Source organism: Egretta garzetta, unplaced genomic scaffold (assembly GCF_000687185.1).
Source record: "Egretta garzetta isolate BGI_Z169 unplaced genomic scaffold, ASM68718v1 scaffold172, whole genome shotgun sequence".
Taxonomy (NCBI): Eukaryota; Metazoa; Chordata; class Aves; order Pelecaniformes; family Ardeidae; genus Egretta; species Egretta garzetta.
The window spans coordinates 4,304,862-4,318,973 of NW_009258951.1; the positions used below are offsets into that span (position 1 = coordinate 4,304,862).

Genomic DNA, 14,112 nt, shown 5'->3' on the forward strand with positions numbered 1-14,112 from the left:
ACCATAAGAGTCTGTCGCTTGGTATTAAAAGCTGGATGTTTTTATTTTTAATTCTTTAGCCCCTCCAGAATCCTTAGAGTGGAACTGAAACTACTGTCTAAACACATTGCAACAATACTTTTAAAATGAAGATTTTTTTAAGATAATCTTACTAAAAATCCAGTTCTCCCTGTACTCAACTATGATTTACATTTAAGTTTAGTTCAGTTTATCTAAGCCTTAAGATCCCTAAACAAACCATTACTGCCAGATTTAGGGTCTGTTATTTAAACATATTTCATAATACCCCAAATTAAAAAGTTCTAATGGAACTTTAAGAAAATTAACTTACCTTGCTGAGCTAAAGTGGATCTCAGCATTCCACTTTTAGACCAGATTTTCACTTGGCCATCTTCACCAACTGTAAAATTATCACAGAAATCATCAATTTATTTGCAATAATAGGTCTAACAGATATGGCACTTGTATTTCTCTAGGAAACATTAGAGTTAAAGTAAGTCCAGGTCTTCCTACAGGTAACTATTGTTTAAGTCATCTTCCTAACATGCAAATAGATAGTATATTAAGGAAAAAATATTTAAGACCGTTCTTCTGCTATTATCAACAAGTCTCTTCCTCTCCTGAAAATCCCTATAGTCGTCTTAATCTGAAGCTGCTCCTGGGAAGAAAAAGTCCATCACTATTTAAGTATCCCAAGTTCTATTCAGCATTGCTAGTACTTTTCATCTATTTATAGTTCAATGGCCCAGAGGCTGATTAAATGAGTCTCTGAGGAGTCCATAGAGAGTAGGAACAGATTTTATGTATTAAACTGGAGGATTCACAGTTGATAAATGGTGAAACTGAAGATAACTGAAGGCTCAGATTTTATAACATAACTGCGTGTTACCAAGAAACTTAAGTTTACTTATTAAAGATTAAGTTCTTATACACTATACAGCATAGTTATGTATGCATGAAGAACACAGATTTCCTAGTGTGCTATCATATTTAAAATGTACAGCTCTGGGCCTTCATTTAGGCCTCCCAGATTCAATTAATGAGGAAAAAGGTACACCTAGGTGCTTAATGCCATTCTTCCATTCAAAGGTAATTTACTTACCAGATTTCAGGTTTTATATCTGCCCAACCTACCTTCTAAGTGTTTAAAATGTGTAAAAAAAAAAAAAAAAAAAAATCTTAGTTGTGCACATTTGATACTGTTAAGATACAGCCATAAAGAATACTTTAACTGATACAGTACCATCAATGACTCACTCTTCCTCGAAGTATAGCTGTGGTATAAGACTAGCTGATCTTCTCAGAGCACACTGTTTGGATATGGTGATGAATTCCCATAGTCCCCATAAGTGTCACTGCAGCCTTTCCAAAAAAAAAAACCAAAACCCACCAGGAAAGATTGAAAAGCCAATTTTGACTTTTTCTTTGGAGATGTTCCTGTTCCTGAGGCAAATCTGTCTTTAAAAAGAACAATATTTCTATCCCTCTGGGATTTCAGAGGAACATGCCAGACAGACTTCCTTGAAGCAGCATTTTAGAGTCAGACTGAGTCTGGAAATAAGCAGATCCAAAATTATCTTCAGTGCTTCTGGACTGAGTTGGAATTTGTCCAAAGAAATCAGCTGTGCTAGATCAACAGGAGGCTGTAGAAAATTCTGACACCAACAGAAATCCCATAAAGTAGAAGTCTATCACAGGAAATGTAATTAGCTTCCCCTTAACATTGAGATAGACGTTTTTAACAAAAATGCCAAAAGCAATTAATTACCAAAAGATTTAGGGCAAAAAGACATGTAGAGATGCAGACACTGGGAGATCACTCTTCCAGCCTCGATAGGGAAGAGAGTTAGACTGCAGCTGGATCTACACAACTCCTAATGATTAAGAGAAACACAGGAACATTCAGGATGCTCATGAGGCCTCAGTAAACTTTGCTGGCCAAAAAAACCCCAAATGTCATGTGCAGGGATATAAATGTACCAACTTAGCAAACATTTTTGTAACAGATAAGTAAAAAAAATAATAAAAAAAAAAAATCAGATATTCTCCTTTATGAATTACAGAACATCCACAGAAACATCTAATCACTCTGATATTAAAAATATTTACTTTCAAGTAAATAGGATAACTTTTAATAAATAGGATCACTAAGAAAGATAAATATTTTACTAGATCTTCTATTAATTAAAATAGACAACATTCTTGTAAACCAGCATTGAATAGCGCCAAATTAACCTCTATTAAACAAGGTGATGATAACCCCAGTGATAATGACATTAAAAAAAAATTTATTATAGCTAATTTCATTTATATTGTTGATTTTGTTTCCATTTCCCCCTTCTTACAAGAATTTCAAGCTAGACCAGTGTGTGAACACTTAATAGATTCAGTTTTATTCATTCAAATTCAATATAACTAAAATATACTATGAAATTTGGGATTAAATCTTTTAAACATAATTAAATTATTTTTCAGAAACATTCTGTTGTATTTATCCTGTAGAACAAAGTACTTACATTCTACACATTTTATTGAAAGTACTTACTTTTCACAAATTCTGTTTAATACTATATTTTTGTACCCTTGCATTTCTTCATGGCACGTCAACTTTACATATTAAAAAACCCCAAAGGCTTTATTTTGAAAGAGCTCTTCTGTTATTTTAGTTTTCAAAACACTTTATTACTTTAAGAATGCTTACCTGTGACCAGTGCTGTTCCTTCATAATTCCACCTTCCTGCAAGTACAGCTCCACAGTGTGCTTCTACACTTTTCTCTACTCTTCCTGACTTTGAAATCAAGTGGAACTTCCCTAAACACAAGTTCAAGATATAAATAGTATATCCAATTTTTTGAATTGGGTATTTACGACTGTAATGGTGTTATCTTCTGTTAAAAATGCACACACAAAACAAGACCAGAAACAAACAACAACAAAAAAGAAAAAACAAAACATGCAATTATGTTGTTCACAACTATGATTAGCCCAGACAAATGAGCTCTTGCAGAAGAACTGCTTGTAAGAAAAAAAAAAAAATACAACATTGCAGCTAGTTTTCCTTTTGGTATGCACAATCTTTGTTTTGCCTATTCATTTTTCTTACGTCCCTCTAAAGTTTGCATGTTTCTCTGGGGACACAACTGCCTGATACTATTTCATTGTCTGAAAGCTAACAAACAGAGGTATATACACTGCAGCCCAGGAGAGCCCTTGTGTTTTCTTTTTTAGGATCTGAAAAATCACTCAACACCAAAAGGATAAGGGAAAAGCCAGAACAATCTGACCATCAGTGAGTTTGTTGCTCGGAGGAAGTATTACTGCTTGCATTATGGAGCTGTTATGGAAATTCACAGAAGCCAAAAACAAAGCTATTAATGATTTCAACAGAAGCATGAGGAAGTCTTTCTTTCCAAATGAGGGATGTTGCTTAAATCCAGGAAGATCAAATTTAAACTGGACCAAAGAGGAGGACTTGGAAACATGTGGCAGAACAAACGCATGGCTTAGAATAGTTCAGTGATTCAAATTAACTACTTTAAAGCCAAAACTGTTAAAATTATTTTATCTAACCTGCCAGGCAGTGAGCCACTATAAGCAACCTCCAGAGTGACCAGAACTCTTTGAGATCAACGGTACACAGACACCTCACACCAAGTGTGTGGAAACGCTCCATCACTTAAGATGGCATAATTTTTCCATTAATAACATCCTGCTTGGGAATATGAATTATAAAACAGGCCATACCTGATGAACCAGAACTGGAAACTAAATATGTGACTATTTCAATAGAGGACCACATTATCAAGACCAATATGTGTATGCAGGTGATAACAAAGTTAACTATGAGCTGCATAGAAGGTAAAAATACACGACACCACTGCACCACATGCACATTCAAATCACAGTAGCCAAGATGGCAAAACTTAAGTGGCCTGTACTGCCAGAAGTTTGAAACAACTTCTATTGTGTTCTAACTTTTTGGACTTCAACTTAAAAACAAACAAACAAACCCCAACACCGCCCTTAAAAACAAAGAAAAGGCATTCTGGTAGATCTGTTGGTAAACAACCATGAAACACACATCAGGGCTCTCCATAGTATTATTCAAATTAATACAATCACATTTTGTCTTCATTTTACTTTTCAGTACATAAACAAAAAGGCATAATCATCCAGCCAAAACTCTGCCAATGCAAGATTTCCAAGCAAAATGTTTTATACAAACCAAAATCAGTTTCTTTGAACAGACTTTTTAAAATATCATACACTGAACTATACATTTTTGCTTTTCTTTATTGTTTATATTCATATCTATCAGAGTACTCTGAACAGCTAGTTAATCCCACTTGTTTTCCGAATTCACAGAACTCATATTATTACTACGACCACTTCTTCCTCATTCAGTTAATTTTTAGTTTCCTAAAATTTTCAGTACTGGTATTTTACATGTAATGCATTATGTTATTTTGTAATTATAAAATATATTTTATATAATTCACGCATCAGTTATTTTACAGAACATCTCTCAGGTGTGAGATTCTCATTTTCTGTGTATAAATATATATTGAAACAGCAGCTTGCACTGACCCAGGTAGAATCCATTAGATCTCAATACTTGTGTAAGCAAACCCCTCAACACATAAGAGAAAAAATAAATTAAAATGAAGGAACAGACAGTTGGCAAGCAACTGAATACTTTGGTTAGGTCACATTATCAGGAAAACAATGGGCCATGTCACTGAGTGCAGGATAAAATCCTGTTGTTCAGGGAAACATTTAACTCCTTTACCAATCTTTTGCATCCTTTCCCACTCCACAAGCTCTTACTTCTTTCACAAAGCATCTTTCAAATAGTGAAACATAACAAATTATAGCCCAGCAGGAAAGAATACAGTTTCATATAAAAGCAGGTCTACCTTAGGCATTAAGATAGAATTCATCTGGAAAAAATGTGATCATGCATTTAAAAACTGTATTGTGATACTTATGCAGAACAGGGCCAAATCAAGTTTCCATGGATATCATCTTTACTTCTGCAACTTCTTTACTTTTCCGACATGTGAATTTACAACTGATGACAATCAAATGATGTGACTCATTAGACACTGCTTTTTTCACTGCATAGAGGTTGCTCTGAAAGCAATGTTTCGATGGATTTCTCTGCTTTCTGTTCTTCAACTTAACATTAAGGTAGTAGAGGCTTTCATAACACAATTAAGAAAGGGAAAATTTTAGCTGTATGCTTAGAGTAGATAGAAGTGATTCAACCTACTCTTACTTTACATCTCAGATTTGTAAAATACTGCTCCTTTTTTTTTTTTTTTTTTTTTTAATGTACTAAAGCCAGAAGCTGTCCTCAATCTTAAAGTGACTCTCCAGTTTTGGAGGAATTTCAAGTGGGAGATTAGCAGCCTACTCAAATACAGAATATAAAACATGTATGTTTTGTTCATTACTTTTCATAGACTCTTAAACGCTGACCTAATGTAAAATTATCAATAACATAAAAAGTTGAAAAAATAGGTCTAGTCACTTATGATTTGTGCTTAATAAGCAGTTTAAAGATGAACATATTCTTTATTTTTGTAAAAAAGCAGCAACCAGATAAATGTAAATAGGAAGTAAAAGAACAATATCCCACAAGAGATGCAACTCAGAAGAAAACCCAAGAGGCTTAAATTTACATTTGCTCTAATTTCACAAACATCTGGAGTTCAACCAGGAATTAATGCAACCCTGTAAAGACATTATACTCTGTTTCCATTGGATTCAGCAGATTTCCAGGAATCCTTATCACAGAGATGAATTAGCTGTTGCAGGAAAATTGCAGGCTTGACACATAAGGCATGCTATATAAGTAACAGTTAAACAGAATTTTAAATGTAAGGTTTTTAGAAAATAGCAATTAAGTAGCAAAACTTGTTCATGCACTTTTACAATGCAATAATTCACTTGCATATGCAAAAAAAAAATCTTTACAAAGTAAGCTCTCTCTTGAAAGTGCTAGGTTACCCTAGGACATAAAAACTTGGAAATTTTCTACATTAAGTTTTGACCTCAATTTAATTGTTCACAGATTAGGTTAGCACTGTTTTGTATTTTGATTTCACTGAAGAAAAAAAAAAAAAAAAAAAAAAAAAAAGAAAAAACCCAATGATTTTTTGGCAAATACATTTCATGAACAGTTTTCCAGAAATTGAATGTTCAGGATGAGTTCACTGATCAATGCTAAGAGCTTATTATCCCTTTGTCCTAACAGTTAACTAGGTAAAAAATCCCTACAAAAAAAAGAAGTACTAACTTGTGCAAGACAAAACCTGAAGATCTTGGGTTTTGTGATCTGTGAATTAATTATGGCAAAAATAACTCATCCCATAAGTAACTGCAAACCTAATCAACTTGTGTTGCTGGACTCCCTGCTGCCTCAGAAGGGACCCCAGCTGGATGTTTCCCTTCAGTGAGGGCAAGCACAACAACTCCTCCCTGCCTCGACTGCCTGTAGCCCATGTTGCAGCTGCCCCCTCTGTGAGGGTGTCCACTAATTCGGCATTTTTCCATCACATAGCTGCCTCTTTCCATAAAGCCCCCCAAGGAGGGTGGGTACTGATTACCTGCCAGCCAGTCCCCCTACAAAACCAGTCATGGAAGTCTCGTTTTCTTAGGGAACAGAACTTCAAGGAAAAAAAAAGTTTCTGGGGAGGTTTCTTCATCCAGTTTTTTTTTACATTTATCACTCTATAAACATATAAACAAATTAGGATTTACTCTGTTCACTTAAACAGAAATTACATCCTATCTTCCTTCTACAATAGTATTGCATGTTATCTTCCTACCACAGAGTATCTACTGCTCTGTAACAACCATAAAGCATTTAGTTTTAACAGCAATTCACCTAGCAAAGCTCGGTTCTACTTTGCACTGTGCTATGCTAGCAAAACAGTAGCGTTCAAATTAACGACAGGAATAGCAATAAAAGCCCCAGATGTCCAGAAGGAATGCAAGGGCGGAACACAAACTCAACTCACTGATACAAAATTATCCAACGACCGATCACCAGGCTGGCTTGAAGAGCTGAAGGATGTGTCACCTTGGGAAACGGGGGAAGTTAGTGGATTGCACACTTCAATCAGACAATACCTATCCCAGCTACAGCACCATAAAGATGATAAGCCTTAGGGATGTGCTGAGAAATACATTTTTAAAAAGAGAAACAAAAAAAACCCCAAACCCCACTGCAATAAAGTTGGCAAAGATAGCCAAAACAGTTTATGCTGCATGCAAGCAAGAAGCAGCTGCATTAAAAGAAAGTGAAAGTTAATCAAGCTGATCTCCAAAAACTGGACAATGACAGAATTGGTAGACTCACAAGTGCCTATGAATTCTAACAGAGATATGACTACATGATCATCTACATGTCTCAGAATTTTTTTCCTCATTCAATAGTATTTAATTTATTTTTTTTTACTCTTACGGAGGTGACAGAATTTTTCCTGACCTTCCTCTCACTATGTCTTGTAGATCAGATCTTTATAAAGTACTTCAACATTAGCTAGATCTTAGGATGATAACTTTAGGTTAGACAAAAAAAAAGTTTGGCAAAGTTATAAGCAAATGAACACAAAAGCCTTATCGAGGAAAATGAAGATCAACATTAAGGAGCTGGTTTAGAACTTGTTGGTCACATACAACTAAAATCTTGAGCAGCAAGAAAAATCGTCTGCTAAGCTGCAAGAACCCCTCACTTCAAACCTCTGCCACTGATGCATGTCACTTAAAGTAATGCAGCTTCTAGTAGTTAATTTGATAGCCTTGCAAAGGTCCTAATGCATCCTGGAAAAGATTCTGGGGCCTACCTATACATAGTGTTATTTGTGAATCTTTATTCCTAAACTGTAGCTCTTTGTTGTAGTTTCAGTTAATCCACTTAGAGGAGAAGGGCAAACATTCACACCTACTAGACATGACAGTTAAGAACTGATATTTTACCTAAATTTATATCAGGTTACATACAGACTAAGGTATTTCTGAATGTACAGCTCCTGCAATATGCTGATTTTTGAGCACTTCTGAAAAAACCTCTCTAAACACATCTATGAATATGATTTATTTTTCCTTACCTATCTTAGTGATATAAAAAAAAAAAAAGAGGAAAATAAGAGAGAAAAATTGCATAGCAGATTTTTAAAACTATTCTTTTTCATTAAGGTAGTAGCAGCAGCCCTTATATATTTCTTCAATCAACTGTCAAAGCATTATTCAAGCCCAACATGAAATATTAACATACTGTTTTAGTAACACTGGAAAACTGAATAAAACAACAGGAGATCTGACTTACTACAGTTGTTCTTTTGCTCGCTATTTACAGATACAATTTAGAACCTTACAGAAACAGGACATTAGAAATACAAATGCGAAAACTGAGAAAGAAAAAGAAAGGAGAAAAAAGCAAGAAATTAAAAGCACTGGCTGACCTACTGAAATCCCTCCATCCCATGTTTATCACTGAAGGGAAAGGAATACAAATCCCATAGCAATCAGCTCAGTTAATATTGATCACTGGCTGACATTCTGAAGAACATCTTTGTTTAGGTAAATCCTGCCCCCCCAAAGCATAACACTATAATGCATGCAAAGATTAATTGATAGAGATGAATCTTCCTTTCAGCTTTCAAAAAAGCTTCCATTTCCACCTTAAGAGCTCTACAAGCAATACTTCATTAAACCCAGCTGCCTAAAATTCATAGTAAAGTTCAGCACCAAGTATTGCAAAAAGTACAACTCTGCTTGGTTGAACTTCTCTCCTCACCTTCCCTCCCCATCTAGGAAGCGATAGGGAGCCAAAAGATGTCCTGCTTTTGTTCCAGATGTTCAGTGCATTTATTCCTTAGGAAGTACTGAATACCTTGAAGAAATCTTGGCCTCCATTCTGTGAATTGAACTCTCAGCCCTCCTAACTTTTAAGCACAACTATTGCCAAAAGTCAGAGAAATCTCCAAAAGTTCATGCAAGGAATTAATTTCCTCTACCTTCTTCAAATACATATTACCCCTCTCCATTGGTACAGGAAGCCATGCTGGATGCATCAGCTCCAGACTGCTAATGCCCAGTAACAAACCCTGTTCCCAATCAAGCTCACTGTGAAGCTAGCCAAAAGCCTACAGTAAGTTCCCCTCACCAAAGAAAACACACTAGACCCACAAATTCAAGGTTCTGGCGAAAACACGGGCAGAAGTTAGCTGGAAATTCTCCATCACTCCCATTGAAAGTATCAATAGGTCCCTGTGAAAGCTATCAACAGGGTCGTGGGCAGGTGGCCATTATTATCCTGATGGAAACTCTCTACAACAATTGTCCATGATCTGTTCTGCCTGAAAAAGCTGGCAGAGATTTAGAGCAGCATATTGCTTTTAGTTCAGTGTTGAGAAACTCCCATCACTGCCATTTGTGTAGAAATAACAGCTTTACCACCAAGATCTTTGACCACTGACAAAAGAATACAAACTAAGTTCAGTGTGTTGATGCAATCTGCTGCTTTGTGGCACATAATTACTACTACCAGCGGGATAATTTTATTTACTTACTCTGGAACCTTCAACAGCACTATCAACTGAGTAAAACACAAAGGTATAAAAAGTTAGGTCCTGCATAAGGACTGTCCAACTTCTGCAAGGAAGTCATAGAATAGAGTAGAATATTTCACTTGGAAGGGACCTACAATGATCATCTGACTGTCTGAACAATTCAGGGCTGACCAAAAGTTAAAGCATGGTATTAAGGGCGTTGACCAAATGCCTCGCAAACACTGACAGGCTTGGGGCATCAACCACCTCTCTAGGAAGCCTGTTCCACTGTTTGACCACCCTCTTGGGAAAAAAATGCTTCCTCATGTCCAGCCTAAACCCTAATGTCCAGTCTAAACCTCCCTGGTGCAGCTTGACCCATTCCTATGAGTCTTATCACTGGATACCAGTGGAGGGACCTCCCTCTCCACTTCCCCTCCTCAGGAAGCTGTAGACAACTCTTCCAAGTCACTTGTATGCCAAGTTCTTGGCTGTAACGCATGAAAGTATCAGAAAGCAGTCACAAACTAACACACCACCCCATCAGCAGGCTCTTGCCAGTGGATTGTCAGTGAGGCAGTCCCAGTCTACATTAAGGCCTTGTTTTTTAGCAGAGCTTTCATCCCAACACAATTTTTATAACAAGGTCAATGTAAACCAGCAGATTTCATAAAGGATCAACCCCTTTTTAAAACTGGTAGGTTGAAGAAGAAACACTCTCATCTGAACTACAGCACTTCTACACAGTAGGTTTCTTGTAACAGAAGGGGAGGGTGGTGCTAAGAAAATGTCTTTTTACCATTATTTTATTTATTTTGTTCAAACAAGGAATTAGATCAAGAAGAAGAGACCCCATATGTTTTTTTCTTAAAGAAAAGGGATGAGGGCAGAAAAGGAAGGGCAAAAATGCACAGAAAATTCCTGATGGCATGGAACATAATCCCCATTACAGTACTGAGAGGAGACAGTCTGACCTGAACTGTGCAGACTGCTTCATAATAAATGTAAAATAATAATGAAACTAGTTATGTAAGCTTTCTTCACTGAACTGGGGTTATGAGTATATTGGCATTCATGCAGTAAGAAAAATTTGACTGTATACAAGTTGCACAAAATCAATTTCTAGTCTCTTTGGAGAGGAAGAAAAAAACCCAGGCAATCATCGAACCTTCTTGCTCCCACCTCCCTTCCACAAAACAGAATCCATATACTGGAATGCAGTAGCTACTATATTGGATCATGTAGTCTAGTATCAGTACACTAGTATATTGGACAAATAGCAGCATACTGGATATACACACACTACACTGGATAGACATCTGCCAGTATAGTGGAGATATATAGTATACCCTGACAACAGCCAGAACCAGATACTTCAGAAGGATGTTCAAGTCAGAACAGAAGCCAGATAGAAGCCATGCTCTTGTAACGTATCCAAGAAATGGACTACATTGATATTAAACGTAACGGTTAACCAATTTCAGTGGCCATCTTCCGTTTTCATAACTATAAGCAATATAGTATCATGTAGGCATGCCACGCAGACATATTTAAAGCTACCAGTTTATGAAACTGAAAAAAGATGGTAGAAATTGACCCTACATAAAAATATATATATATATATCTGCTGTCAGAGTTACGTTTGATAATGTTGTATCAGAGAAGATTATAGAATACAATGTATTACATTTGAAACAACCACTAATTTTACACCAGTGCAACTGGTGTACAGGAATTTGAAATTGTTTTATTGCAGACTATTTAACTGCAAATAATTTCTCATGTATTTGAGTGACATAAGCACAAAGTAGTATGAAATTATAAATATTTGAAATTGACTTACCATCAGAACTTGTTAGAACAAAGCTCTCTGCGTGGGACTGTTTCTTCCCACCTATACTTCTGGGAAACCAGTGAAGATCTATGGGATAAATATCATCTGGAAGTTTCACTACTCGAGTAGTCTCACTAGTTAAAAGGTTCCATTTCATAATTTGGTGATCATCACTGCAGGAATATAGCTCGTCAGCTGTAGTCCATCCCACACAGCTAACCAATTCTTTATGTTTAATTTAGTTAAGGAAGTCTGAAAATGTTAGTTATTAAAAATAAGCTTACAAAATATCTCATGTAGGTTACACAAAACTGAAGAAACAGTACAGGAAAATTACTTTGATGAAATTCCATTGAATGCATTCTATAAAGAAAACAATTCTTCATTTTTTCTTTGTTCTTTTGCTTCAAAAAAAGCTGGTAAAAATTCAGCAAACTGTATTGTGTAAAAATATAGTTCTTACTATAATGCATACTTATTGAAACCCAGCTGAAATGTTGGGTTACACCTCTAAAAGGGTCTTAGTGCACAACACAAGTACAAAACACCCAACTATCATTCAGATGTGTCAGTTTATTATCACCACATCATATAGGTTGTTGACATATCTAATTTATTAGTAGGAGAATTACAATTTCATTTATATCTGCTACATGCATGTCTTATTACAAGCAAGTAGATCTATCACTACTCCTATTTACTGTCTGGGAAAGCTTTTAACTTATCACTACAAGTAAGAAAGGCAAGAAAAACTCAAAACTTTCTAGTAAAATATTGATAGCTTCCAAAGGGCAGGTATTACTCTAAGAGTGTTCAGCATCTCTTAAAATGTTGCGTTTAAAGGCTGCACTGAATGGCAAAGTAAAGAAAAGCAAAAAAAAAAGTCACCTGCAATTTACAGATATTTTACTATGACATTTATGACAAATAAATCCTTTCTGGAAAAGAGGCTGTTCAGAATTAACATGTTTTTCTACTGTTTATTCGGAGAAAAAGGATATGTTTTGGTTCCTTTAAAAGTGAAGTCTTCAGTCTCATTTCAGTTGTTCAGATGGAGCATTAAAAAAATGTGTAGGTATGTTATAACTGAAATAAAACAAAACAAACACTGAGTAAGTAAGTAGCTGAAATTAAAAAGGAAGACACTAACATCAAAATAAAAAGTTTTGAAATAAATAATATTACATTAGTACTGTGGCAAAATAAGTACCAAAACAGACCTGAGTTTTAAGGGAATTCTGTTTGTATAGTACCCAATTCCATATTTATCTGATCACTTACTATAAACAGACTGGGCAATTTAAAGAACAAGTGATGCTAGGAACATTTTGCTGAAACATTATAGGTTGAAAAGCTGAAGTTCTCTTGTGCTGACAAATAGCCATGAAGGTAGCAAGGGAAAACCTGGAATCACAAACTTTTCAAGGAACTTCATGCTTAGTGAGAGCACTGTGAGGAAATTTAGAGGAAAGCCATACTATGAAATTAATCCTGCCATGACAAAGTAATGCAACATCTGAGTCTTTCATCCACCTCTATCTGTAAAGCCCGTGAACTGTAGTGCAACACAGTAATTCCGTAAGCAGTTCAATGGGGTCCCACCCTCTCATCCCCTTCCCTCTTGTGACAGCAAAAGCCTTTGCGTGTCTGTGCTAGGACAGGGTAGAGGCACTAATCCAGGGTAAAACTTTTTCGTCCTTCAGGATACAAAGAAGTGAGAGCAAGACGGTTGGAGCAGATACTCTGAGGAGAGCACAATCATGCGTGACATGGCCTTCTAATCTCCTGGAATTTTTTCACTATAAAAATGACTGTGTGTCGAACAGTTCCTGTGCAGAATTTAAGAAGCCTTAAAAGGGTAATAGTCCTAAACCATAATGTTCCATGCCCAAAGAATAAAGTAATTTATTTTCAACCTTTAATTGATAAACACACACAATAGTTATTTTAAAATAATTGTCTCTCTCATACTTGAATGTCTAATTTCCTTCTCCTACCTCACATTTATTTGGATGCACGGATCTTATCTCGTTCTATTTCCTATGCACACCACAACTTGCCAAACCCACCTTTTCAGTTGCTGCTTGGCAGTTTTTAATTGTTTATTTCTCCCTTGGGGTTTTAACAGGCATGTTGCTATCGTCAGCTTCCAGCTTGCAATCCCTCCCTGCTCCCACTACAGGGGCACCCTTAAAAAATTCTTGCAGAATTCGACTATTTTACTTTGAAAGACAAGGCCAGAACTTTATATTATAATTTTTGAAAACGGCTCAAACGCTCTTTACGCACGCCTAAACGGCAGAACGCTCACCCTTCTGTCACACAGCTGCAGCTGGTGTCATCAGCAGGGACATCGTTACCCACCCCAGTGCATGCACTCCACATCGCAAGTCCGCCACGACTCCAACAGCAGGTTAGCTGAAAGCATTTACTAGGAGTTTTTAAAACGATGGGGCAATAAGGAGGAGTTATTCCGGCACGGTGAGCGTAGCTCAGCTTCCCCCAGCCTCACGCTCCCAATCTCACACCGCAGCCCCACGCCTCCTCCCCGCAGCCGCTTCCCCACCGGAGCTGCTGAACGAGGAGATGAGGACCAGAGACGGCGGCGGGAGATTGAGCAAGAGCGGGGGGAAGCGAAGGGAAAGACGGACGGCCCGGAGGAGGGAACAGGGCGTAGGTGGCGGTGGTGGGGCCGCAGCTCGCTCCTCATGGCAGGG

The 14,112-nt window shown here is 36.7% G+C and overlaps 1 protein-coding gene across 7 annotated transcripts in view; it reads right to left on the bottom strand.

Annotated features, from left to right (window-relative positions):
* The window catches only part of IFT80 (intraflagellar transport 80), a 55,140-nt gene extending 41,273 nt beyond the window's left edge, over window positions 1-13,867 (bottom strand). For 3 of the 7 annotated variants that reach the window (XM_009634436.2, XM_035889988.1, XM_035889990.1), the window contains exons 1-5: window positions 13,707-13,867; window positions 12,397-12,481; window positions 11,405-11,626; window positions 2,702-2,812; window positions 332-400 (exon numbers count right to left, since the gene is read on the bottom strand). In XM_009634436.2, coding sequence (XP_009632731.1) covers window positions 332-400; window positions 2,702-2,812; window positions 11,405-11,626; window positions 12,397-12,433 — 439 coding nt within the window. In that variant the 5' untranslated portion in view covers window positions 12,434-12,481; window positions 13,707-13,867. Of the gene's footprint in view, window positions 1-331; window positions 401-1,134; window positions 1,164-1,243; window positions 1,267-1,768; window positions 1,875-2,701; window positions 2,813-7,026; window positions 7,089-11,404; window positions 11,627-12,396; window positions 12,482-13,464 lie in introns of those variants that run through there. The other 4 variants (XM_035889989.1, XM_035889991.1, XM_035889993.1 and 1 more) reach the window with 4 other exon arrangements.
* Between the last annotated feature and the right edge of the window lie 245 nt (window positions 13,868-14,112).